We start from the raw sequence: 25,813 nt of genomic DNA on the forward strand, positions 1-25,813 counted from the left end.
ATTTCATATAGATTTCCTATTGAAGTGAGATAATATTATTGAAACACCCCTATAGGGTTTCTCAGTGCCTACTAATGTAGGTATAGGATGCCTGTTGCCCAACACATGCTTGGTGGGTATGAATGACCCCAAACGACATACTTGAAGCACAAGAATGATCTTTTTCATAGCTCATTGTGTGTTGTGTAGATCAGCTAATGCTTTGTATCACTGCCTATTAAACACTTGTTTCATGAAGGTCTGTTAAAGTAGAGCCACAATTTATTTCTTCATTTATTGTCCTATTCCACAAGATGAACTTTAATTTTTTTTCAGTCCTGTAACACAACAGGAAGTAGGGAAATCACTCCAAAGTGAGGGAAACCCCTTGTCACCAGAACAAATGTCCCATGGTACCTTGTGATTCCTGTATTGACTTCACCTCCTGAAACTCCTCCTCTCAGCTCCTCTGTAGTTCATAAGGCAGTCTCTGTGAATTCTGTGACACTGCACTTCCTACACCCAGAACATAGTGAATATATGTCACAGAATTGCAGAAAGTATATGTGAGCGGATCTTCACAAAGTAATTTTACAAACTTCAAGATTGTTCACACTAATGGGAGTAGGCTAGAAATAATTGAAATACCATATGGAAATGAATATACATTTTTACATCTTACATTTGAACCATAGGTACGTTTTAATATTTGTAATTTTTACACTATTTCGTAGAACTATCTCGTTTCATAAATAACTATATAGCGTTACTCATAAGTATGTACCACAGATGCATTTTAATGTACTTCACAGCAGACACATGCAGTGACAATTACTATGGCAGGGTGGCACGGGCAGGCTGGATCACACACATATACAGTACATCATCCAGCCACTTCTGGGTTAAAGGTACAACGCTCCCATGACCACTATATCCACCAAACACAGTGGATTGTGGCTCTCAATATGTAGCTACTTTGATTAGTCAGTGGATCATGTGATCACTATGCGATCACATAATGACAATGTCAACAAAGCTGTTGTGAATGAATTTCATTCATAACAGCTGTGGTTCCTATAGTGGTGCTGTGAATGGCCTGCAGCTATCACGTGGTACCTGGGGCAATCATAGCACTCTGTACCATGTGATAGCTGTGGATCAATCACAGCACACAATAGTAAATCTCAGCTATTATGAATGTAAACAAAATCAAATACAAAGTGTCACGCTCCACTAATAAATTTATACGTGAAATATGCACAAAAAAATATATATGCATAAAATTAATAAATATAATTCAAAATAATTTTAAATGACATTTTCGAGTCCAACTATAGTTTGCATTCCTACTAAAGCTGCGTGCTTATTTCAAAACAATCCGTGATTTATGTTGTATCTTCCAATAGTGAAAATTATGAAAAAAAGTACACTAAAACTTTAACTTGTGTGCTCCTTCACCAATATGCCCTCACCTGACTTACGTATATGACCAAACCGTTAAGTGTGGTCAAAAACAGCTTGTGTCCCTTTTAAATGGACTTGGAGATGAGTTGATATATATATATCCCTGTCCCAGATGGATGGATGGATGGATAAGTGGAGTATTTCCCTTTTTCCAGCAGGGGGTCTTGCTGTTTCCTAGAGACCTATTTCCTGGAGTTGGATGGATGGAGTTATCCCTCTTTCCTCTAGGGGGTCTCTTTACTCCTTTCTGACTTGTCTCTCCATATGCATATGTGTCCTGTAATTGAAGAGTAAAAATATAGTGCCTTATCTCCTTTTAAAAGTATTTACAGTTGCAAGAAAAAGTATGTGAACCCCTTGGGATTACGTGGAGTTTTGCATGAATTGGGCATAAAATGTGCTCTGAACGTCATCTAAGTCACAACAATAGAAGAACACAGTCTGCTGAACATAATACTACACAAACATTAGATGTTGCCATGGTTTAATTGCACATAACATGTAAACATTCACAGTGCAGGGAGGAAAAAGTATGTGAGGCCCTAGCTTAATAACTTCTCCCAGAGCTAATTGGAGCCAGGAGTTAGCCAACCTTGACTCCAATCAGTGTGATGATATTGGATGTGTTGCTGACAGCTGTCCTGCCCTTAAAAAACACACACCTGTTTTGGGTTTACTGGTTTCAAGAAGCACTGTCTGATGTGAACCATGCCTCGCAGAAAAGAGCTCTCAGAAGACCTACGATCAAGAATTGTTGACTTGCATGAAGCTGGAAAGGGTTACAAAAGTATCTCCAAAAGCCTTGATGTTCATGTGTCCACAGTAAGACAGACTGTCTACAAATGGAGAAAGTTTAGCACTGTTGCTACTCTCTCTAGGCGTGGTCATCCTGTAAAAATGACTGCAAGAGCACAGCGCAGAATGCTGCATGAGGTAAAGAAGAATCCCAGAGTGTCAGCTAAAGACCTACAGAAATCTCTGACACATGCTAACATGTTTGTTGACATATCTACAATAAGGAAAACATTAAACAAGAATGGAGTACATGGGAGGACACCATGGAGGAAGCCATTGCTGTCCAAAAAGGATATTGCATCATGTTTGAATTTTGCAAGAGAGCACCTGGATGTTCCACAGCACTACTGGCAAAATATACTGTGGACAGATGAAATCAAGATTGAGTTGTTTGGGAAGAAAACACAACAATATGTGTGGAGAAAACAAGGCACAGCACACCAACATCAAAACCTCATCCCCACTGTAAAACATGGCGGAGGGAGCATCATGGTTTGGGGCTGCTTTGCTGCCTCAGGGCCTGGACGGATTGTTGTCATTGATGGGAAAATGAATTCCAGAGTTTATCAAGACATTTTGTAGGAAAACGTACAACCATCTGTCCGCCAACTGAAGCTCCGCAGAGGATGAGTGATGCAACAGGACAATGACCCAAAGCATACAAGTAATTCAACAAAACAATGACTGCAACAGCACAGAATACGCCTTCTGGAATGGCCCAGTCAGAGTCCTGACCTCAACCCAATTGAAATGCTGTGGCATGACCTTAAGAGAGCGATTCACACCAGAAATCCCAAGAATATTGCTACACTTTAACAGTTTTGTGAAGAGGAGTGGTCCAAAATGACTCCAGATCGTTGTGCAGGTCTGATCTGCAACTACAGGAAACGTTTGGTTGAGGTTATTACTGCCAAAGGAGGGTCAACCAGTTAATAAGTCCAAAGGTTCACATACTTTTTCCTCCCTGCACTGTGAATGTTTACATGTTATGTGCAATTAAACCATGGCAACATCTAATGTTTGTGTAATATTATGTTTAGCAGACTGTGTTCTTCTATTGTTGTGACTTAGATGACGTTCAGAGCACATTTTATGCCCAATTCATGCAAAACTCCACGTATCGCCAAGGGGTTCACATACTTTTTCTTCCAACTGTATTAAGCAAAATATAGTGCACTCACATGATAAACATAATAAAATCACTTTTATGTGCAATATTATGGGATCCTCTATGTGTTTGCCACACTCCTTATACTTGCCATGTATTTTCCTTTAAGCGTCGTGACGTCAGAACCCGTTTGGTGCAGTTTTAGTAGGAATGCAAACTAAAGTTGGACTCGTAAATGTAATTTGAAATTATTCTGAATTCTATTTATTAATTTTATACAGATATTTATATTGATTTTGTTTATTGAGACACGTGTATGAGTATGTGAGTATGTGTATGGTGTAGGTGACCCACTTACTTGAATTGTATTATTCTTTTATTTATTTATTCATTCAAATAATTATTTGTAAATATTTTTGCACGTATTTCACTTATTTATATATTTTATCATTTATGGTTGTGTTTTTTAATTTTATTCACCCACTTTACAAAGATATGTATATATAAAATACACCATAGTAGCTCGCAAGAATCACGCTTTTAAATGTTATGAATGTAACTCATTCATAATAGTTCAAAACATTGCTTTTACATTGGTCAGCAGTGTAACTGCAATCAACTACAGTGGGGATCGAAAGTTTGGGCACCCCTGCTAAAAATTTGTATTAATGTGCATAAAGAAGCCAAGGAAAGATGGAAAAATCTCCAAAAGGCATCAAATTACAGATTAGACATTCTTATAATATGTCAACAAAAGTTAGATTTTATTTCCATCATTTACACTTTCAAAATAACAGAAAACAAAAAAATGGCGTCTGCAAAAGTTTGGGCACCCTGCAGAGTTAATATCTTGTACTGTCCCCTTTGGCAAGTATCACAGCTTGTAAACGCTTTTTGTAGCCAGCCAAGAGTCTTTCAATTCTTGTTTGAGGTATCTTTGCCCATTCTTCCTTACAAAAGTCTTCCAGTTCTTTGAGATTTCTGGGCTGTCTGTCACGCACTGCTCTTTTAAGGTCTATCCATAGATTTTCAATTATGTTGAGGTCAGGAGATTGTGAAGGCCATGGCAAAACCTTCAGTTTACGCCTCTTGATGTAATCCCCCGTGGATTTCGAGGTGTGTTTAGGATCATTATCCATTTGTAGAAGCCATCCTCTCTTTAACTTCAGCTTTTCACAGATGGCATCAAGTTACCATCCAAAATTTGCTGAAATTTTATTGAATCCATTTTTCCTTCTACTCGTGAGATGTTCCCTGTGCCACTGGCTGCAACACAACCCCAAAGCATGATTGATCCAACCCCATGCTTAACAGTTGGACAGAGGTTCTTTTCATTAAATTCTGTGCCCCTTCTTCTCCAAACGTACCTTTGCTCATTCCGGCCAAAAAGTTCAATTTTTACCTCATCGGTCCACAGAACTTGTTTCCAAAATGCATCAGGCTTGTCTATATGTTCATTTGCAAAGTTCAAACGATGATTTTTGTGGTGAGGACGTAGAAGAGGTTTTCTTCTGATGACTCTTCCATGAAGACCATATTTGTACAAGTATCTCTTTATAGTGGAATAGTGTACCACAACTCCAGTGTCTGCCAGATCTTTCTGGAGGGATCGTGCAGTCAAACGTGGGTTTTGAATTGTTTTTCTCACAATCCTGCGAGCTGTTCTGTCTGATATTTTTCTTGGTCTTCCAGATCTTGCTTTAACTTCCACTGTTCCTGATGACTGCCATTTCTTAATTACATTCCGAACAGAGGATATTGACATCTGAAAATGCTTTGCTATCTTCTTATAGCCTTCTCCAGCTTTGTGAGCGTCAACTATTTTCAGTTTCAGTTTTCTAGACAACTGCTTAGAAGAACCCATGGTGCTGATTGTTGGGGCAAGGTCAGATGAGTCTGGGCATTTAAAACCTTTGAGATTGACATCACCTGGTCTTCCCAGACGATGATTGAGAACAATCCATGACACTGGCAGGTCTCAGCTTTGCAAAGGGGGCAGTGCATGCTAAAAAATTCTGCAGGGTGCCCAAACTTTTGCAGACGCCATTTTTTTGTTTTCTGTTATTTTGAAAGTGTAAATGATGGAAATAAAATCTAACTTTTGTTGACATATTATAAGAATGTCTAATCTGTAATTTGATGCCTTTTGGAGATTTTTCCATCTTTCCTTGGCTTCTTTATGCACATTAATACAAATTTTTAGCTGGGGTGCCCAAACTTTCGATCCCCACTGTATGTCAAAAATATTGAATTATTTTAACATGCTGTCACCAGCCAGTATCCATGATCATCACACCAGTCATATAACAGCGCTGTACTGGTTTTGTGATTGACAGCAGCTGGAGTGATTGGCCGCAGTGTGGAGGAAATCCAGTGAGGAGGCAGAGATAGAAGAGTATGCTGTAAGGATAAAAGTAGCAATTGATAAGAACCATCATCTTAGATTGTATAATTATTGCAAATGGCCATGTACATTTGTCTGAATTCAATATTTGTTTCATCAACAGGCAAACTGACGGCACTTTCACCAAATCCTGCTGCACCAAGATGAATACAGGTATGATTAATTTAACTCATTTTACAGTGGATGCTTACTTTGGTACAGGTGGCAGAATTAATATCTGCCATATTGTTTGCGAATGAATGCATCTTTTAGTCCTCAAAGTGACCCTTTTCATTACCTATGAAGGGTAACCAGGGTCACTCGACTCTCCCTCTTCCACTACAGCTTGCACTCACCTTTCCTTTGCTCTCCTCCACTGGGAGTGAAAACAAATACTCAATGATTACTGGTATAAAGGTAAAGTGCAGTCACATGGGAATGGGGGAGTGAAAGAGAAGTGATCATATGCTGCTGGGGGTAGGGGGATGTTACGTTGTAAATCACCCTGTTACTTTCCCCTGCATGGGCATGTAAATAGTCACTTTAAAACGGTTTAGTAAGTTATTAATTCTCACTTTAAATACATTTTAAACAAGTATATAATATATTATAGTTTTTTGCGAAGGTAAAATGCCTAATAAAATTGTTTTTTTTTTTTTTTTTAATGAAAAGAAATGTACGCTTGTTTAGAATGTTATTTAGTGTTCATTATGTTTAGTTTCTCATTTCTGCAATACTTACATTCAGTGATAGTATTTTAATGAAAGAAGGCACAGCCCATGCTAAAAGCTAAGCTATTTTACTATGTCCCCAGCTGTCTACCAGTTAAACTGTTATGAAAAGTTGATGATATTCAGACAGAGCTAGCCAATCAGAGGCTCTGTCTGATAAGATCTCTCGCCATTTACCATCAGCCATGTGTATGGTAAATACAGCACAACTTTTCTTAGTAGTTTAGGTTGCAAGTGTGGTGAAGGGGTTTAAAGTAGTTTCAATTTGTAGCACAGGTTTGGTCTACTTTAGAATCTGCCTTTTCAAAATTTTGCCCCCGATGTCAAAAAAAAGTTTCTTCAATCCTTACATTTTAAATTAAATTGTTTATTATAGCCTCACATTTAATGACATATAAAAGGGGGTCATGTTTTTGCACCTATTTGGCTGTCACTCATATGTTTCTATTTTTGATTGAACTCAGCATGTAAGCATTCAGACCTTGGTATATATTTTATTGTCAATTTTTCCTGCAAAATATTTTTACTTTGAAACGAATTTGTTTTTCTCCCAAGTGCATTATATCTGAGAAGGTTGTAATAGTGCTTTTTATATTTTTATTTCTAAAAATGTAACAGTCCTTTTAACATTTATACTCTCTAGAGATATATTTTTTTCTTTACGTCCAAGAGCTGACTGTATATCTTATTAATATATAGGAGACCTAGAGCTACTTCCAGCATTGTTAGTAACTCATGCAGTGATCTGACCAACATAGTTTTGACCAAGTGACTTTAAATATGTTACTCTTTGTTTTGTTTTTTTCCCAGCTTGCTCTGCCACGTAGTCATAGCATGAAAGTGTATGTACAACGCATATCCTCATTATTTTTTATTTATATTTTTGCAAATAATATATTGATTACTTTCCAGTTTGGAAAAGAATCAATTAATTTTGTGAAGTGCACTTTGAAAAGTATAGTACATGTAATAACTTTAATGTGCTTTCTCTATACTCTACTATGGGCTTCCATGTCTATTCCACCAAGAATTGTTTCAGAAAGGCCAAATCTAAACATGAAACAGGAATACAGTGGTATAAAATAATAAAGCTCATGCTTTTCAGCACTTTATTTTTAATATAAGTAATTGAAATATTGTTACGCCCAAATGACTAAATAACCAAACAATAATAAGTGTTGCCTGAACTTAGCCAGGCAAAAAGAGGTTAGCAGCTGCCCCTAAAAAGTGAAATACACTTGAACAATTAAATACGTGAATAGGTAGGCGCTACAATAATTGTGTGTCAAAATAATAGATAATACAGTATACTCTGAACATCATCTAACAAATGATGTTTCTAGCCAAAAACAATATATAGTGAACATTAAGGTGACAGTCCCATGAATATATAGTCCCGTAGACCAAAAATTTGCTCTTTCACCACGTGCAGACAATATGTGAATTGCTCACTCACTAGAAACAATTGACCCCAGTTAAGGTGGTCAGATACGCTTTGTTATTGGCGTTCAGCAACAGGCTCTCCTGGATCAGATCTCCTGGTCTCCTAATAAGGGATGTGGATCCATATAGCTGTGTCTTAAAGAGTACATTTGTGTTGCATTTGCAGCTTCTGAACGTCTCGCCTTAAATCAGGTTTGGTAATTCCCAAAGAGTTCTAGTAATGACCTGTGATTCACATTGCTGTGTGTGGAGTCTGCAGGGTGCTGTCCATTGCTGTGACTACTCCAGCCTGCACAGGTCACCCAGCAGGAATGCAGGTCATTACTAGATCTCTTCGGAAATTACCAAACCTGATTTAGGTAAGACGTTCAGAAGCTGCCCAACACTGAAAAAACCTGTAACAACTAAAGAAAGCTGGACTGTCTGATGACTGTTCAGTGACCATCCATAGTGAAGTGTAATGTCATACAACGTTTTATAAACTATTGCCACTATCCCGTGACTAGTAATGTTTTTAGTGCTAAACGCAACACAAATGTACTCTTTAAGACACAGTTATATGGATCCACATCCCCTATTAGGAGACCAGGAGGTCTGATCAAGGAGAGCCTGTTGCTGGTCGCCAACATTTATGATCGCAAAGCGTATCTGACCACCTTAACTAGGGTCATTTTTTTTTGGGTGAGTGAACAATTCACATATTGTCTGCACTTGGTTAAAGAGCAAATTTTTGGTCTACGGGAATATATATTCACGGGACTGTCACCTTAATGTTCACTATATATTGTTTTTTGTCTAGGAACATCATTTGTTAGATGATGTTGAAAGTATACTGCATTATCTATTTTTTTGACACACAATTATTGTAGCACATACCTATTTTCGTATTTAATAGTTTATTTTTAATATTGCAGATTTGAGGGTTTTCACTGTTGCTCCACAAATTGATGGGAAGCTTGAACATCTGTGCCATTGATAAATGCTTACTTATATACACCTTGTGGTTCAGTTACCATGCACCATCCAACCCTTTCACCCTAATTTACTATCCCCTTGTTTCACTAATCATACCACCAGTTTCCTTGAGGTATCCAAGCTGCTAGTGTTTGCTTCAATTTGTCAGATTAAACTATCACATAAAAATATATCTAAACCCAAGAGCAAAATATTTAATATTATGTGGTTTACCCATCCTTAGACATGGTGGCTGCTTTGGTTTTTTTCAGGCTAAGAACCTTTTCTGCAAGTGCAAACAAAATGGTAATTGATCCTGCTAGAAATCCTCATAACTTCTTTTGTACTAAACTGAAATCTCAAACAATGTTATCAGCCACCTCAGGCTTAGTCTTTTGTGAACTAAAAAGTGTAATGGAGATGAGGAAAGGTGGAGATGTTTGTAATCCAAAAGCGGAGAGCATTCCAGGGTGACATCACTGAATACAGTACAGTGAATGAGCGTTGCCAGCCTAGGAGAAGAAGTGTGTTATTGGCAGAATCACCAGGTAGAAAAGGAAGTGAGGCCACCACATCTGAGGACATAAGCTCCAATATATTACATTTTTGGCTGGGTTTAGATAAGCATTCATTTTTAGTGGATAAAGAATCATTTTACTAATAGGCTAGGAAAATAGAATTTTGGAAGCCCTATATTTTGGAAATGTGTTGCATTTTGATACAATGTGTGCTATTTACCATATGGCTAATGTACACACATAGGCTGACCTGTAAGATTCAGCAGGCAGCTCATCAGAATGTATAAGTTACACATACAGATGTGCACGTTCCATGTAACAAACTTGTGTTTTCTGCTGACAAGCCACCCTGTACCGGTGTTTACATTGCATGTGCTTGCTATGTCTGTGTTTGGCTTGCATCATTATCACTTTGTGTGCTTCCAGATAGCGGTGGATGTGCTCGTAAACGTGCTGCAATGTCTGTCACACTAACAGCTGTGAAGAGGGTGCAAAGTTCTCCAAATCTTTTGACTTCAGGTATAGAAACTAACCAAGCCACATGAAGGGTATTAAGCAACCTATGCACCTCTTGTATAAAGGCTGTAGGAAAGGAAAGTGGAGGTATTTGCCCACATCTGTCCGTCGCTTATCTAGTGTATGAACATCTGCTTGGTGGCTGTGGACAACACTTTCTTTTCCTTTCCTCTTTGTTTATCTTTGATTTAAACCATAACAATTACGTTTTCAGCACTTCCTATTAAAACCATTGACTGATTGTTTCATTTGATATATCATATACAGTCAGCTGGAGAAATGGCTTGCCATATGTTGCATTCAGAAAAACAGACCCACTCTGCGTTGGCACTTGTGACCTGAAAGAGTGCACCTCTTAAAATACAAATACGGAAGGGAAAAGGTGTACCCGGAATGTTTGAAATGGAACACCAGTCACATCTTTTTTTTTTTTAATAGAAGTGGAAAAGGTCAGAGTATATTTCTGGCTTTCTGTCTCGGTGATGGTGGTAACCCAACATGTAAAGCAAGGACAGTCTCTCCAAAAAGACAAGGACAGTAATTAAACATTTGTTTTCTTGTTCATTGAGGGACACATGATGCAGAGACAGTTGGATTATACTGCCACCTACTGTGAGATTTGAACACTGGCAACAGTGACCAGCCTGGTATAACCTCTCCCAGTCCCAGCATACCTCCGTTTTTTGCTTGTGTTCTAGCAGGATGCCTTTTTTATATTGAGAAAAGTGTTTTTTTACTAACCATTTTTAAGGCCACTTTTTCTTCATTCAAGACTTTTCCACATTCTGTTTGAGTTGTTCTTTCTCTGTGTAGTTTTCTGTGTATCCTGGGTAATAGCTGTACCCTGACCTGGTCACGCCTGTTTATTGAACCTCTCCTGCTTCCAGCAGCCAATTTGAGAGTTCTTAAGGTTTTACCTTGTATTCAGAGTTAAGTTGTCTCTGCCTCATGGTGTATTGCTGGGCTCTAAAACCACTGTATTGGGTTGTTCTGGCTCATTATCCACTAACTGTTCTAGGTCTGCTTGCAGTACTTCCTTTCAAGGGCCTGAGAGTGACAGCCTAGAACACTGTCCCCAGCCTGAGTCCCTACATTCCTTGGACTCCTCCTTAGCTGTGTTTGGTTGTGGATCTCTCCTCATTTCAAACCCAGGAGGGTTTTACAGTAGTTGTGGACCAAATTGTTTTATGCAGAGTGTCCAAAATATTTCCTGGATGATGTTGTCCATATGGAGTTGCAAGCTGTTGTCATATAACTCCTAAGCTTAGAAGAACCATGTTCTTATTTACGCAGTACATAGCAATTTAAAAATGGAGGGGCAATCTGTAGTTTCCACTAATGCTGCTACCTATCTAGGATCCCCTAGTGGACCTAGGACTACTAAATCTTTTTCAATGGACTTGCTACTTCCAGATGTCCTGTACCGAGACTGGGGAACACCTGATAAACTGTTTACACCTCACAAATGTTTAGCAGTACAATGCCCATTCGAGGGGTCATTTAGTAAGACGTGGGCTATTCCCAACATCGACCCAGGAATGTCCCATCTTAATAAAGCACTGATGGGTCTTGCAGAGGAAGAAACCCATAGATAATCATTTGGAGATACTTGCAGGGACCTTGCTTTCTCTGACAGGCCCTGCCTTGCAACTGGCTGAGATGTTAGTCTGTCAGATATTAGGGTAATGGACTAAAATTATGAAAAAGGATCCAGTTTCCCACCACACTGATCCCCTATTTATGGAGTAGATGGAGCTCATGCCAGCAAACCTAAACTACTACATAGATGGGTTAGGGGATATCCTCTGTCTTATTTACTGTATGAGTCTCCTACTAGTGACCTTCTGGAGCACACTTTTTTTGAAATATTGAACTGCAGAGAAAGCTTGTAAATAGTGCTTTTCTTCATTCCCTCAACACCTATTTGGGGCTACCTTGGACTCTCATCAAAGGTGTTGAGCAGAAGACCCTCAAGCTAGTAAGACTCATCCCCTTTCCCAAGGCTAAAAGTTATTTTCATTACCCCAGGCTTCAACCCAAGGACAGACTCACATTAGGAGGCTGAGTCCACCACAAACCCTAGGCCTCTAAATCCCCCAAACGTGCAAACAAGTCATACTTGGCATGAAGGAACACCACCACTTTGCATAGTGGGGGGATGTCTATTAGCCATTGAGGACACATGGACAGAAAAAAATCTCAGATGCATGGGTACAGGAAGTAGTTAGCAAAGGCTAAAAACTAATTTTACTGTCAGCCCCATCCCTGGTTTTTGTCTTCTAACCTTCCTGTATCACTGCACAGATAAGCATACATCCATGCAGCCATCGCAGGTCCTCTAAATTAAGAAGTTTCTATGGAAAGGCTTCAGGTAGTTTATTTCATCCTTTTCACAGTTCCCAAAAAAAGAGGGCATCCATTCTATCTTGGATCTAAGGGATGTGAATGTCTTTATTTGGGCCCAAAAATACCTTGAAGCCATGAGGTCTGTTAAAGCTTTCCTTTATCAGGGAGATTTTCTGAACTCTTTGGACCTCAAGGTTATTTACTTGCATGTCCCCATTTTTGCAGGGCATCAGTGATTTGTTTGCTTTTCGTTGGGCTCCCAACACTTCCAATTCATGGCCTTGTCATTTTGCTCATCTTCCACACCTCATGTGTTCCCCAAGGCTTTGGCTCCTGTGCTCGCCTTGTTACGTTACCAGGGCATCCCCATTGTGGGATATCTGGATGACCGGCTGTTGAAGGAACTGTTGACACAGTTCCTGCCTAAACAGACATGTGAAAACCCTTATAAAGCTTTGTCAACCCTTTGGAGCCTTCAGAGGTCAACATTGGAGCTGACTCATAACTTGACTATCTGGGTGTAATCCAGACACAGCTAAGGCCAGAGTGTTTCTGCTCCAGGAGAAACTTTAGACTCTGCTCCCAATCTTGGACCCTTCTGTCCAAGAGTTTCCTGACTCTTCACTTTCGTAAAAGAGTCATGGGGCAGATGGTAGCTTCGTACGAGACAGTTATGTTTGCCCAGTTCCACTCCAGACCTCAATAAGTCAACATCCTGTCATCATGGGACAAATAAGTTCAGTCTGTGGACAAACTGATTTTCTTGACACAGAGGACCAAGTTGTCTCTGGCCTGTCAGCCTGACAGGCTGGGGAGAATTCTAGATACCTTGTTGGTGCAGGGGACTTTGATCCTAGAGGAATCCCATCTCTCAATCAACATTATAGTACCCCAAGTGATTTGGTTGTCACTACAACACTGAATATCCTGACTAGAAGGCCATCCAATTAGGATCTAGTCAGACAATGCCCTGGCACTTTGTCTGGTGTTTATATTCAAGGCAGGGACAATGGACAGACATCCTCAGGACCTGTGTTACAGATGGGGATGCTGGATGTGGACCTTCTGGCTTCCAGGTTAACCAACAAACAGAACAGGTTTGTCTCCAGGCCTAAGGATCCTGTGGAGGAAACAGGGAATGCTTTTGTGGCTTTGTCGAATCCATTAAACCTGATATATGCCTTTCTTCATGGAATTAAAATTAAGGTCTTTCTGATAATACTCATAGCTCTGAATTGGCCCAGACAAATGTTGCATTCTGACCTCATGAGACTCCCATGGACCGATTTACCCTCTTGCTTCATGATCACAGGCTTTAATGGCATGGTTGTTGAAGCCCAGGTCCTGGGAGACAGGACCTCTCCTAATCTGTGATTCCTATAATTTTAAAAGCTATTCCCACAAAGTCCAGCATCGCACTGTGAAGTCTTACTTCACTTGGTGCAATGGATATAAACTTTCCAAAAAATTTTCTTTGGGCCAGATCCTGACCTTTTCGCAAATAGGCCTGCATCAGCATTTGGCTTTGAGAACCATAAAGAGGCAGATCTTGGCATTTGCAATACAAAGACTGCTAGCCTCTCATTCATTGCATCGATTAAGACCTATGTTCAGAGTGTTTCTTATGTGGCTCCCCCTGTGACTTCGCCTGTCACTTCATGGGATTTGAATTTGCTGCTCTCGGCATTTCCCTTATTTTACACTTACAAGGTTGTCTCCTTGACACCTTCACCTCTATGAGGCAGCTGGCTGTAATGTTCTGTATAGTACTACTTCTGGTCTAAAACAGGGATAAGGTTGTGTTGAGGCCTAGAGCCTCCTTCCTTCCTAAGGTGGTTTTGGCCTTTCACCTTAACCAGGACATTGTGCTTCCATCTTTCTGTCTAGCCCCAGTACAACAGAAGGAGATATCCCTTCACTGTCTGGATGTAGTTTGAGCTGTATAGTGTATGTACTCTCCAGCGCCTCAGGATATGCACAGCCAAAAGGGAAGCCAAGGGTACCAGGACAGCGACAACCAAAAGGAAATGTTCCAGGGGTGCAGCCCTCCTCAGACGGGGAAATCAGCCACTGGATAGAGAGAAAACAGGTGGCGCACACACCTAGTGTATTATCCAAGGTTTATTGTAGGAATTAAATCATAAAAACATACTCACAGACGAAGCATGTATCTAAAAAGCATAGAAAAATGACAATGGCCACAACAGCGGGCAAGGTGTTCTCACTGTCAGTGCGGTCAAATTTCTGACGCGTTTCGGAGACAAATCCCTTTTCTCAGAGCTGAAGACCAACCTCTGATGCTGATGTATGATGAATGGAAAGTAAAGTAAGAGCCTCACTGTTGATGCCTCAATAAACTCACTGTTAATTCCTACAATAAACCTTGGATAATGCAGTAGTTTGAGCTGTGCATGTTTACCTCCCAGCCACTGCTTCCATTGAAAAGATTTCTCTTTGTCACCAATAATGTCATCCCCACTGTTTCTTGGTGGCTTAGACAGATCATCACATGAACCTTAGCTATGCCTTCATTTATCTTTAGCATATTAATGCGTTTTTTAAAAATATGATCTCAATTGGAGCACTGCAGCATTGTAGCATTCTAAGCCCAGAACGTATTCAACACACACTGTTTACTATCTTTTGCTGAAAATAACTGTTCATAGTCTAAGCATGGGTATTGTCCCAATGGCAAATCTAAATGCAAACCTTAACCTGTGAAAGTATTGGAAATTGGTACTTTTTTGCAAAAAGATGAATCGTTAGCTATCTTTGTACGCATAATTGCTGTATTTTCCTTTTTTAAAATGTCAGAAAATGAGTCACTGAGTGAAAATATATTGGTGCAAGAAAATATATTATATTTAACCTTTTCAGCAGCAATATGCTTTACTGGCAATAACCTGATGCTTGTAGAGGAGCCTTGCCAGGGGGGAAGCAGCTTCAGTCATTAATCCTGATGTGTTCAGTTGAGCTACCTCAATGTCATCATTCAGTAACTCTGTATTACAATATGTGCTGAGTTTTGCAGGTTCAGGGTCAGATTTTCCACTTTACTTTTTGCTGTCTGGCAATTTACATGAAAAGCTATTACGTATTATGATAAAATAATATAAAATAAAATGTTTGACATCACATCTGTGCATTTTAAGTGGATCACAGGCAGCTCTTACATCTCAGTTGATGTTTCGAGCATACTACATTACATAGAAATAAATGGTAATGTGTAAAATGCACCTAATGCTCAGAACACCCTCAATGCATAGATGTGATTAGGTCCTATACACACTGTACATACACTGTACAGAGCATATATTCCAATATGAGTATAATCAGTGAATGCAGTACAAGGCACAATGTAAAACAATGGTGTTTACCTAAAGAATTCCTTCCTGACCAGAGCTGGCTTTTTAGTGCTTATAGGCCATTTTATTGTGCCATGCCCAAACCTGAATCTAAGTTTAACATGGCTTGTAATTTCCATATAAGGGACAATAATTAAAGTATTTTTTCCCCATGATTAGAGAAATAACATCTGTAAAGCAGGTGTCATACTGTTGCTTTCCAGAATCTTGCCATCTTTGAAAAAGGTCTCTGTGGCCTGTTCTTGTGTTTGGACTCCATATGCTTTCTAACTTTCAGCTTAATGTGTTAACGTCACTTGCATGTATCCAACCACAGAACTATGCTGCAGAGCAGGGGTGTCAAACTGGCAGCCCTCCAGCTGTTGTGAAACTACAAGTCCCATCATGCCTCTGCCTTTGGGAGTCATGCTTGTAACTGTCAATCTTGCAATGCCTCATGGGACTTGTAGTTTGGCAACAGCTGGAGGGCCGCCAGTTTGACACCTGTGCTGTAGAGGTACCATAACAGTCTTGTCCATCAGGTAAAAGTTTCTGTGAAACTAACCTGACCTCATTCTCAAAAATTATGTCATTTCTATTTACAATTTGCCTTCAACCATAATTTAAAGCTACACACAGCAAAACATAGAATATAATTTTATTTTAGATTAAATTGCTTGGTGGTTGTAAATTCGTTTTTATTTTAACTGTTGCCAACTTCTACAGCATTAGGCCCCTTTCATACGTGTGAACCATTCGCTTTATTAGTTCAGTCGTGTAACAGACATCAGTTTTTCATCAGTTTACATCAGTTTACCATCAGTTTTTCACATCCACTACCAATGCAGAAACGGAAGCAGAAATGAACAATTTGTCCGTTTACATCCATTTTTTTGTAGATACATTCTCATCTAAGAAACGGATGAGTGAAAAATGGACAAGCGGTCTGCACGTGTGAAAGGGGCCTTATGCTTACCTTGTTCTTCCAATTACCATACAGTCAAATTTGTGTTAACTATAAACAATTTCCCAGAGCCATTGTAGGAAGGTATTGAAATACAATAAAAGACCCATAGAGAAAACAAAATGTACAAAAAGTAGGTGTACCAGGTGGCACATTTTCAAATAATTTTGTATTTTTTACCACTTTGATACTTTACTGTATCTTTGACTGTTTACTAACAACCTAAAATACCACCGTATGGTCAGATTTTGAAAGATGTTTGGAGTTTAGGTTGTTGTCTAGGTTAACATTTGCACAGGTTGAATTGGGGGGTTGGAATTCTAGCCATTTAGGAAGTAAAAATAATAGTTACCCAATGTCGAAGTTTAAATGAGCTTGTTGCTAAAGGGTTAGTGCAGCCCAAAGTAAGATTTCCCCTAACTTCCTGTCTTCATGACCACTGTCACCAGGAAAGGAAATGAAGGTCATACCCAATGGGGACATAACCAGCAATAAAAACTTTGCAAATTTCAAACCTTCCCAATTCCCAAACAAAAAAATATTATGGTTGATAGTTCAGTGATGTTCATAAGTGAATTTGAATTGTTGCCTTTTATGTTGTGAATATCATATTTATCGTACTTATTGAAGGCGTAGATTGTCCTTTTTTATATGTGACTCCTTCTCAATGGTGACAGTATGCAGACCTGGGAGTTGAAACAAGGATATCTAACCACTGGCATTTTTGAGATACACAAAATAATTTACATCTACCAAAAACAAAAAAAATAGATTTTTGGGTTTACTGACCCTTTAATTGACCTCTTGCTTAGTGCAATTTCTCTATATGCTGATTAACTATACACTTTTTTTTTTAATAGGACAGGAGTCCCATTCACCGGATTCAGGTACACATATGTTTTTGTTGTATAGCGTCTCATCAATGTATAACTGGGGATTACAAGCTACATCAGGTGCAGAGTAGCTGGTAGTTATCTACGCTGTATTCACTGGGGTCACATATCTGGTGCTGTAAATATAATCTGATTTAACTCTAGATATCTGGAGCTCTTACAATGATTGTATCAAAGATGGTCTGAATGGTGACTCAAGTGGTTCCTCCCTTGCAGCAAAAGGCTTTAGAAGTGTCCGTCCTAATTTACAAGAAAAGAAATCGCCATCTCAGGTAAGTATATTTTGCTTTTACTACTAGTAGTTAACTGGTATGGTTTCAGCAAAGCAAATTATATTTTGGTGTTAGGTTATGTTATATAATGATACAAATCAGAAACCAACACGTTAGCATGTGTTAAACTGATCCTATTTATCAGACTGAGAAATGACGAGGAAATGAATAACTGAATTTAGTATACTGTTTTTTACAGATGACCATTTCAGCTACATGTAACAGTACTTACTAGTTAGGCACTGTTGTGGTATGTGTTATCCAGAGACCATTTATCCTGAAGTTTAGAAAACCGGAAAGAAACAACATAAGTGAAGAACAGCTGCTGCTGTCCATTAATGATTGTGTGTGCATAGATGTGATTGCCAGACATTATGTGTTCCAGAAATTGTGTGGTGGGCTGATACATATTCTACTGTGCTTAAGAATGCCAGGAATGGTGGAAGGAAGATCAGTGATATATTCGTTCAGCTACACTTTAATATATATAATTCTATAAGTTATAAAATGGCCTTAAACATGCATAAACACGACCACTTTTGAAAATTCTGTATTTGCATGTTTATAATGTGTGCCAGTTCACTTAGCCCCCATTCTCACTATGTAGCATGGTAGCATGTTGCGTGTACATGTGTTTTCCACACATTGTCACATTTTGCCCATAGGGGAAACCATTTATTTTAATGCTGCCTTACATGGGAAAAACACTTCAAAATAGGCTGAAGTAGTTTTAATCGTTGAGCCATGCAGTTTGACTTTTTGTTTTGCTGCATATGAGTGCCATTAACAGAGAATGACATGCGTTTTTTGTGCTACTGTATTGTAAATGGCCTGTCACCAACAAAAGAGGTCTTGAGCATGCAGCAGCTTACATGTTAGCATGTTTTAATGTATGTCTAAAACATTGTAAAAGTAGAGAGAAGGGAAGAGCTAAAACCCTGTGAGGTTTTCTATGCTGTCGTATATTAGGGAGTTATCACTGGAACAAGTGACCCCAATTGAATTTTTACTCTCCATTCCTGTTCCAGTAATAACGTACAATTTGGACTTTCAGTCCAGATTTATATGGTCCTAAGGACAAACAGAGAGAGTGAACCATCCCAATGGGGACACATACAACAATTAAAACCTGACAAAAAATGATAACCCTTCCAGACTTTATGTAACAGGAGAAAATGGCTTGTACACTTGCATCATTGTTTTAATAAATAGCACATTGTAATAATACATTTAGGAAAATTCTGCCTACATGTGTATTATAGTATATAATAACAGTACCACCAGGGTGGATTTGATTTAAATCAAATTGATTTAAAGCACTAGTGAAAAGGCTTGATTTAAATTATAATTTTTAAAGAGCAACTGTCATCTCTGTCCCACAGCGGCTCCTCCTCTGACCAGCTGTTGACTTACCAACAGTCCCATTCACTTTAATGGGACGGCTGGTGATGCGGCAGTGACACAACAAGGTGAGGGACGTGGTGGCAGCAGCAAGTGAGTGGATGCCCCCTAACAGGCACTGCCATGATGGATCTAAAATGACAGGTGCTCTTTAAATGTAAGGACTCATTCTTGCTGGTAGTTAGAATCTTTAATATTTGCAAACCAAATGAAGGTTTCCTTTTTAGAATAATAAGCTGTCAGGTTAGTAAAACAGTGATATCAGAACCGATTTTAGGTTAATAGGATAATCACACATGGTTGGAGAACTACTCAAATTCTTTTATTTCATTTTTTTTTCTCATGGTTACAGTGAAATTGTGTGAATGCATCAATGCAGTGCATGTTATCTCAGCTTGCAGAGCTTGGATTCATTGAATGAATTTACCAAAAATAAATATTGCAGAAAATACAGCTTCATACTACATAACTAAGCTCATTTCACGCTGAATAAACTAAATTATTAATGTATCTTAACCACTTGCCCTCCTGAGGATTTATCCCCTTTAATGACCAGGCCTCTTTTTGCTACTCGGCGCTGCACTAATTCAACTGATAATTGCGCGGTCATGCAATGCTGCACCCAAACAAAATTTACATCCTTTTTTTCACACAAATAGAGCTTTCATTCGGTGGTATTTGATCACCTGTGCGCTTTTTATTTTTCACGCTATAAACAAAAAAAGACCAAAAATTTTGAAGAAAAACGATATTTTTTACTTTCAGCTATAAAAAATATATAGTACACTCAAAGTTAGTTATAAATTTAGGCCAAAATGTATTCTGCTACATGTTTTTGGTAAAAAAAATCCCAATAAGTGTATATTGATTGCTTTGTGTGAAGGTTATAGCGTCTACAAACTATGGTATAGATACTGCAATCTACGCCATTTTTTTGCTATACAGCGCTGCGCTAATTTAATGGACAATTGCGCGTTCATGCAATACGGTACATAAATGAAATTTACATCCTTTTTTCCCACAAATTGAGCTTTCTTTTGGTGGTATTTGATTGGCTGTACGTTTTTTTTTTTTGCGCTATAAAGAAAAAAGTCTGACAATTTTGAGAAAAAAAACCTATATTTTGGACTTTTTGCGAAAAAATCAAATTTAGTCATAAATTTCTACCTAAATGTATTCTGCGACATGTCTTTGCTTAAAAAAAATCCCAGCACGTGTAAATTAATTGGTTTACGTGAAAGTTATAGCATCTACAAATGGCGGGAAAGATACTGGGATTTTTTTTTTATTATACTAATAATGGCGGTGATCAGCGATTTATGACAGTGATCAGCGACTTATGGCGGGACTGCGGCGGACATTTTGACACTGAGGGGGACCTGACTTGGGGTCACTGACACCCCCAGTGACACCAATACAGTGATCATTGCAAAAAAAAAAACACTGACACTGTACTAATGGCACTGGGGAGGAAGGGGTTAACGTTTTTATTCAATGAAAGGGTTAACTGTGTGAGGGGAGTGTTTTACTAGGGGGCGGGGGTGTGTACTGCATGGGAACACGCTGATCTGGAGAGATAAACTCTTCTCTCCGGATCAGCATGTCAGGAGCTGACAGGGAACTGACAGAAAGCAGAGGTGCAGTGTAAACACTGCAGCCGAGCTCTCTGTCAGTGATTGCCGCTAATCACTGGGACACAGCAGGTAATGACCGGCCGTGACCCGGTGACTGACACCCGCGGCCACGATCGTCGGCGCAGGTAGGGCGGTGGCGCGCCTCGTGCACACCCCCTACCTGTTTTGCAAAACCACGTTTTATAACGTGGTTTTGTGCAGTCGTGCCGCCCTGCCACCGTATTTCTACAGTGGCTGGTCGGCAAGAAGTTAAATACAAAACTATCTTTAGATAGATTTTTACTCTAAACCCATTTTTTAAATAACAAAAATCAGATTTTTTTTTTGATTTTTTTTAAAAAATCATCGATTTTTATCTACTCTGAGCACCACAAAATTTTCTATACAACTGTTTCTTTTTTTATTCTTTTTTTTTTTTGTGAAAGACATAGGTTAACAATCGCATTGATAGACATAAAGCAGCACAGATACCGTGAATAAAGTAAACATAGGTTAACGTGTGCATCCAATAAAATGGAGTCTTGAGGGCTAAAGCCTCTAATATGCCAAATACAAAGCGATAAGAAACGTCAACCATATAATGGAGGAATTATGGATTTTATTTTGTGGCATCATGTCATATTATGAGTTGTGACTAATGCCGTGTAGGCTGAAACGTATCAACTTACTGTATTTGTGATACATGTACCGTGGTCTCTACAATAAATGAAGAGTTTAAGAGCAGTAGCAGTAGTGCAGATTGTTTTCTTCATCAAATATGATGGAGGAATACCTCCAAGTAAGGGTAACTGTCCTTCCCAGCTAGCTGCCATCTGAGATTCTGAACACAATGCCTCAGAAGGAAATAATTTTGTGTAATTATTGAAATAAGGTGCAGACAGTACCCGAAAAAGGAGATATAAAAGAAGAAAAAGGAATAAACCCCAGGAGGGAGGGGCAGAAGGAGTGGTGAAGGGGAATGTGCCACGGGGAGGGGAGTGAAGGAGACTAGAGCTAATTTGCACCCTTGAAATATATATCAAAGGCCCAGCTGAAGAAAACTAATGTGGGACCTATTAGTCAGTGCCTGGTGGTGAATTAGGGCCAGCCAGGGGACATCCATCCCCGGAAGGACACAGCAAGTCCTGGAACGGGAATAGGAATCTATACAACTTTTTCGTTCTCTTTATGTTTATATCAGTAAATTAAAGCTAAGAAGAAATATTTCTCAAATTGGATTCATAAGTTTGAACCTTTAGTTACATGTTCATATCACAAATTTAGCCCCAGCTTACTTCTCTAAAAATGATTATAAGATTCTATATAACCAACGACAATTAGTATTCTGCAGTTACCACCAGTATACTAATGAAAACTTGAACATGTATTAAGAATTCAGAAAAGCTGAAGCACCTAAATGATTTGTATTTCTCTTTATCATACACTTCTCTTTTGATTCCTAGTCTGTAATTACAGCACCATTATACATCATCAGTGGTGCTATATCTACCCACTCTCTACTGTAACAGTAATTCAATTATAAGTAATTCAGTTCTGGGTTTTCCATACTTCTTATATTATTTAATTTAACTAAACAGTACTTTACATTCTTTTTTCCCCCAAGATCCTTTTGCCCACCCGGTTCTCCTCTGTTATGGAAAATGAGACATTAACATTCCTAACAAAGAGACACTTTTTAAAAATGAAAGAATAGAAATTACCCTTACTAAAGTGGCAAAACCACAAAATGGACACAAGTTATATACATACTGTATGTTGCATGGGGCAAAACCTGTGAAAAGGAATGTAGATGCCATGACCATTGTCGGAATATGACAACCGGAACAAAGTCTTTGGTGTATAGTTATTGTTTACAATGAGTGTCAATGAGCTACAGCTTTAAAAGCAATCTATGACAAGTAACACATTACATCTCAGTGGAGGTGGTTTGTTTGGGGATGACAGTGCTGTGGCCAACATGCATATGTGTCTTCCAGTAGCCATAGGTTGTGTGATCTCCGAATGTCTCATCAGTCACTGTATTACCTGAATACAATCCTAATGGCAGTGATTCATGTTTTCCAGGTCTGACTCCAGAGTATCTCTAGTAATTGAAATCCAGCTCCAGGCTTGGTGCAAACTCATTACTTAAAATCCAAAAGATTGATAGACACAGGGACTTGATTTACTAAAGGCAAATAGACTGTTCACCTGGAAGTTGTACTTTGCAAAGCAATTTTCTCCTGATTTGCTGAATTCTATCATCCAATCATTTTCAAGCAAAAGGGCTGTTTTTTTATTTTCCTTGCACATGATTGTGTATTCTTTGCAAATATATGTTTTTCTACATTCACCACACTTTAGGAAAATCCATGCAAAGTGCAACTTCCCTTTCAAAGTGCAGAGCCTATTTGCCTTTAGCAAATCAACCCAATAGTGACCAAAGGGCCCTTGAGCAAGAACAATTTTTTCAGTCTTCCTCCCAGCCTCAGCTATTTTGCATTTAGAAACACTTATTCATTGTTTACACAATAGTTAGAGCTTCATAAAGTGATTTCCCATGTCTTACCTGCTATAGAAGTAAGCAGTGTCCATGTCTTTGTGACATTTAGAAGAATACCAGCACCTGCCTACCACAATGCATAAACATCCTAAAGGGCCCTGTATGCGGCTACATAAATGGTGTGTCCATACTTGCCTAAAACTATTATGAAGTTGGTCTTTTCCTAAGAATCAGCTCACTAGATAAGGAAAGAATGTTTTAAATGTAATAGTTCAAGTTGATCTTTCAGTGTACTATTTGGCAATAATATTTAAAAATAAAAATCTGGGGATTTTTTTATTGATTAATATAGTTAAAAGTAAACAATAGTGTTGGATAAAATGACTGGAAAGTGTAAAACATTTTTCTATAAAAATTCCCATTTCTCCATGGATTAAAAAATGTGTATCCCAATTGGAGTAAATGCTAGATCCATCTGTAATTTATGTCATAAGTCATTTTAAATATATTTTTTGTTCTTGTACTGTGATTTAATATGCATTTCAAAGATACCTTTCTGTTGCTGTCTACATATAAAATACACATTTGGATACAGCTGTAATCGAATTCTCAGTTGTAAAAAAATATTGGCATATTAGGCCCACTGGAACAGGCATAGCAGCTTGGCATTTTAAAAAGGTTAGGCTTCTCACGGAGGTGAATGCACAGACAGTGAGTGACAGAATTGTAGAACATGTTACTATGGAGATTCACACCGTGATAGACAGTGCTGATAAATTCTAAGCTGCCGCAATAGAAGAAGGGATCATCAGTGCAATCCATTTCATAATAACAAACTGTAGTAGAGGCGCTCTAATGGCCTATTAAATTTAGTATTTAACTTTTCTAGTGACGGTTACTGTAGGCAAGAGCTCTGTTTATTTAATTTTTTTCATTTTTTGTTTGTCATACATCAATCATGTTACCTTTTGGTTACGTAATTATTTTCATATTGATACAATAGCACAGCCAATAAATTCAAGATGCATATGGTGACTATGCGGAAGAGAAGTTTTCCATCTGCCCTGTAGTTTTAATGTTATAAAATGCACAGTCAGGCTGAAAAAATGTATGATTGCCTTCTATGTGATCTATTCCTTCACTGAGTCGTCTCTTTAAATAAAGCTAGTAGTGTAAATGCCTTCATAGCATGTAGCTCTCTTTTTTTAGTTTTCTGTTCTCTGTAAGAAATACCCGGCTACCTACAGTGGAGGCCACTATTGTATGTTTATAAATAATATTTTGCATATACACTCTTGATAATGCAACCGGTTATTTAAAAAGCAACACCATTTAGTTGCCTGCTAAGAAAAAAATCCCATGCACGTTGCTGACATCTTATCATTTTCAGCAGAGTGACAATCTGTAAATAATGAAGTGTGAAGGCATATGTCATCTTGGCTGCTATAATTTTGTTCTTATTAATAATATTGTCTGGTTGCCAAGTGTACTCTACTATAAATATGCAGTAGCTAGCACATTTATATGCCTAAATAGTATGATAGTTGTATTTTATGGCACATGAGACCTATGGATTTTAAAGTAGATTGTCACAAATCTGGGCCATTCAGCTTTACTGTATGCCCCGTCAGAGGTTGTCCCTTAGGGAATGCAGCATCAAACAAAAAGATATTCATTGCTAAAGTTATATGCTCCAGTTAAACCCTGCTACCTCCACCTATCTAAGCCTCCTCATTGGTTAATGCAATCACAATATTATTGACCAATAGGTGGGATTCGGAAGTTGGGGTAGGGTGGGATCAAGCTTGAATTTTACATGGAAAGTCAAGATTTGCATATAATTTGGTTACCTATATCCCTTGATCTATTGATCATTCACACATGTAAGTTTGGTGATACTGTAACCTCTGCATAAGTGCAGAATCCATTACCCATGTTCATGGGAGGTTTACTGGTAAGCACACTTTTTCAATTTGTTTTTCCTGCTAAAACGAATGCTAAAATGTTTCTATACATTAAGGATTCATAACATGACCCCTTTCACACAGGTGGACCACTCAGGTCCACCTGTCCATTTTTCATTCGGACTGAATCAGACCATGCATTGCCCTCTATAGAGCGGCAGATGTAAACAGACATGCGCCCATTTACACCTGCCTACATCCAATCCATACCTATCCACTAAAAAGAGATGGATGAGGATCCGTTCCATCTATCTGGCAGATCGGATGACAGTCATATGTAAACGGACAGGGGGTCTGTTTACTTCTGACCGCCCCATAGAGAACAGTGGGCTTTATCTGTGTCTGTTCTGCACCCCTTTTGGGTGTTCATGTCTAACTTTATGGTTGTTTATCATTTAAAGTAACAACCAATACAGTCATAACACATATGATAAATATAAGGCATATCGAAGTATACAATCTTGTTTCAGAATGAAATATTGCTATTATTGAAATATCCTATGATAAGAGTTGAGTATCTGAGTACATACAGTCCAAAAGACCAAGCATTATTACATAAGACATTCCTCAAAAACAGGCCAAGTGTAATTTCAGACCCATCATACCCGTCATGTCTAACTTT

At 38.5% G+C, this 25,813-nt stretch overlaps 1 protein-coding gene across 8 annotated transcripts in view; it reads left to right on the plus strand.

Moving 5' to 3' along the window:
- SORBS2 (sorbin and SH3 domain containing 2) overlaps positions 1–25,813 on the plus strand; it is a 382,944-nt gene that overhangs the window by 222,247 nt on the left and 134,884 nt on the right. For all 8 annotated transcript variants that reach the window (XM_089669587.1, XM_089669588.1, XM_089669590.1 and 5 more), the window contains exons 4-7: positions 5,854–5,903; positions 9,802–9,894; positions 17,406–17,432; positions 17,583–17,710. In XM_089669587.1, the coding sequence (XP_089525713.1) occupies positions 5,894–5,903; positions 9,802–9,894; positions 17,406–17,432; positions 17,583–17,710 (258 nt within the window). In that variant the 5' untranslated portion in view covers positions 5,854–5,893. The remainder of the gene's footprint in view (positions 1–5,853; positions 5,904–9,801; positions 9,895–17,405; positions 17,433–17,582; positions 17,711–25,813) is intronic.

The sequence above is a fragment of the Staurois parvus genome, unplaced genomic scaffold (assembly GCF_062004578.1).
Source record: "Staurois parvus isolate SC_StPar_1 unplaced genomic scaffold, SC_StPar_1.0 ptg000080l, whole genome shotgun sequence".
NCBI lineage: Eukaryota > Metazoa > Chordata > Amphibia > Anura > Ranidae > Staurois > Staurois parvus.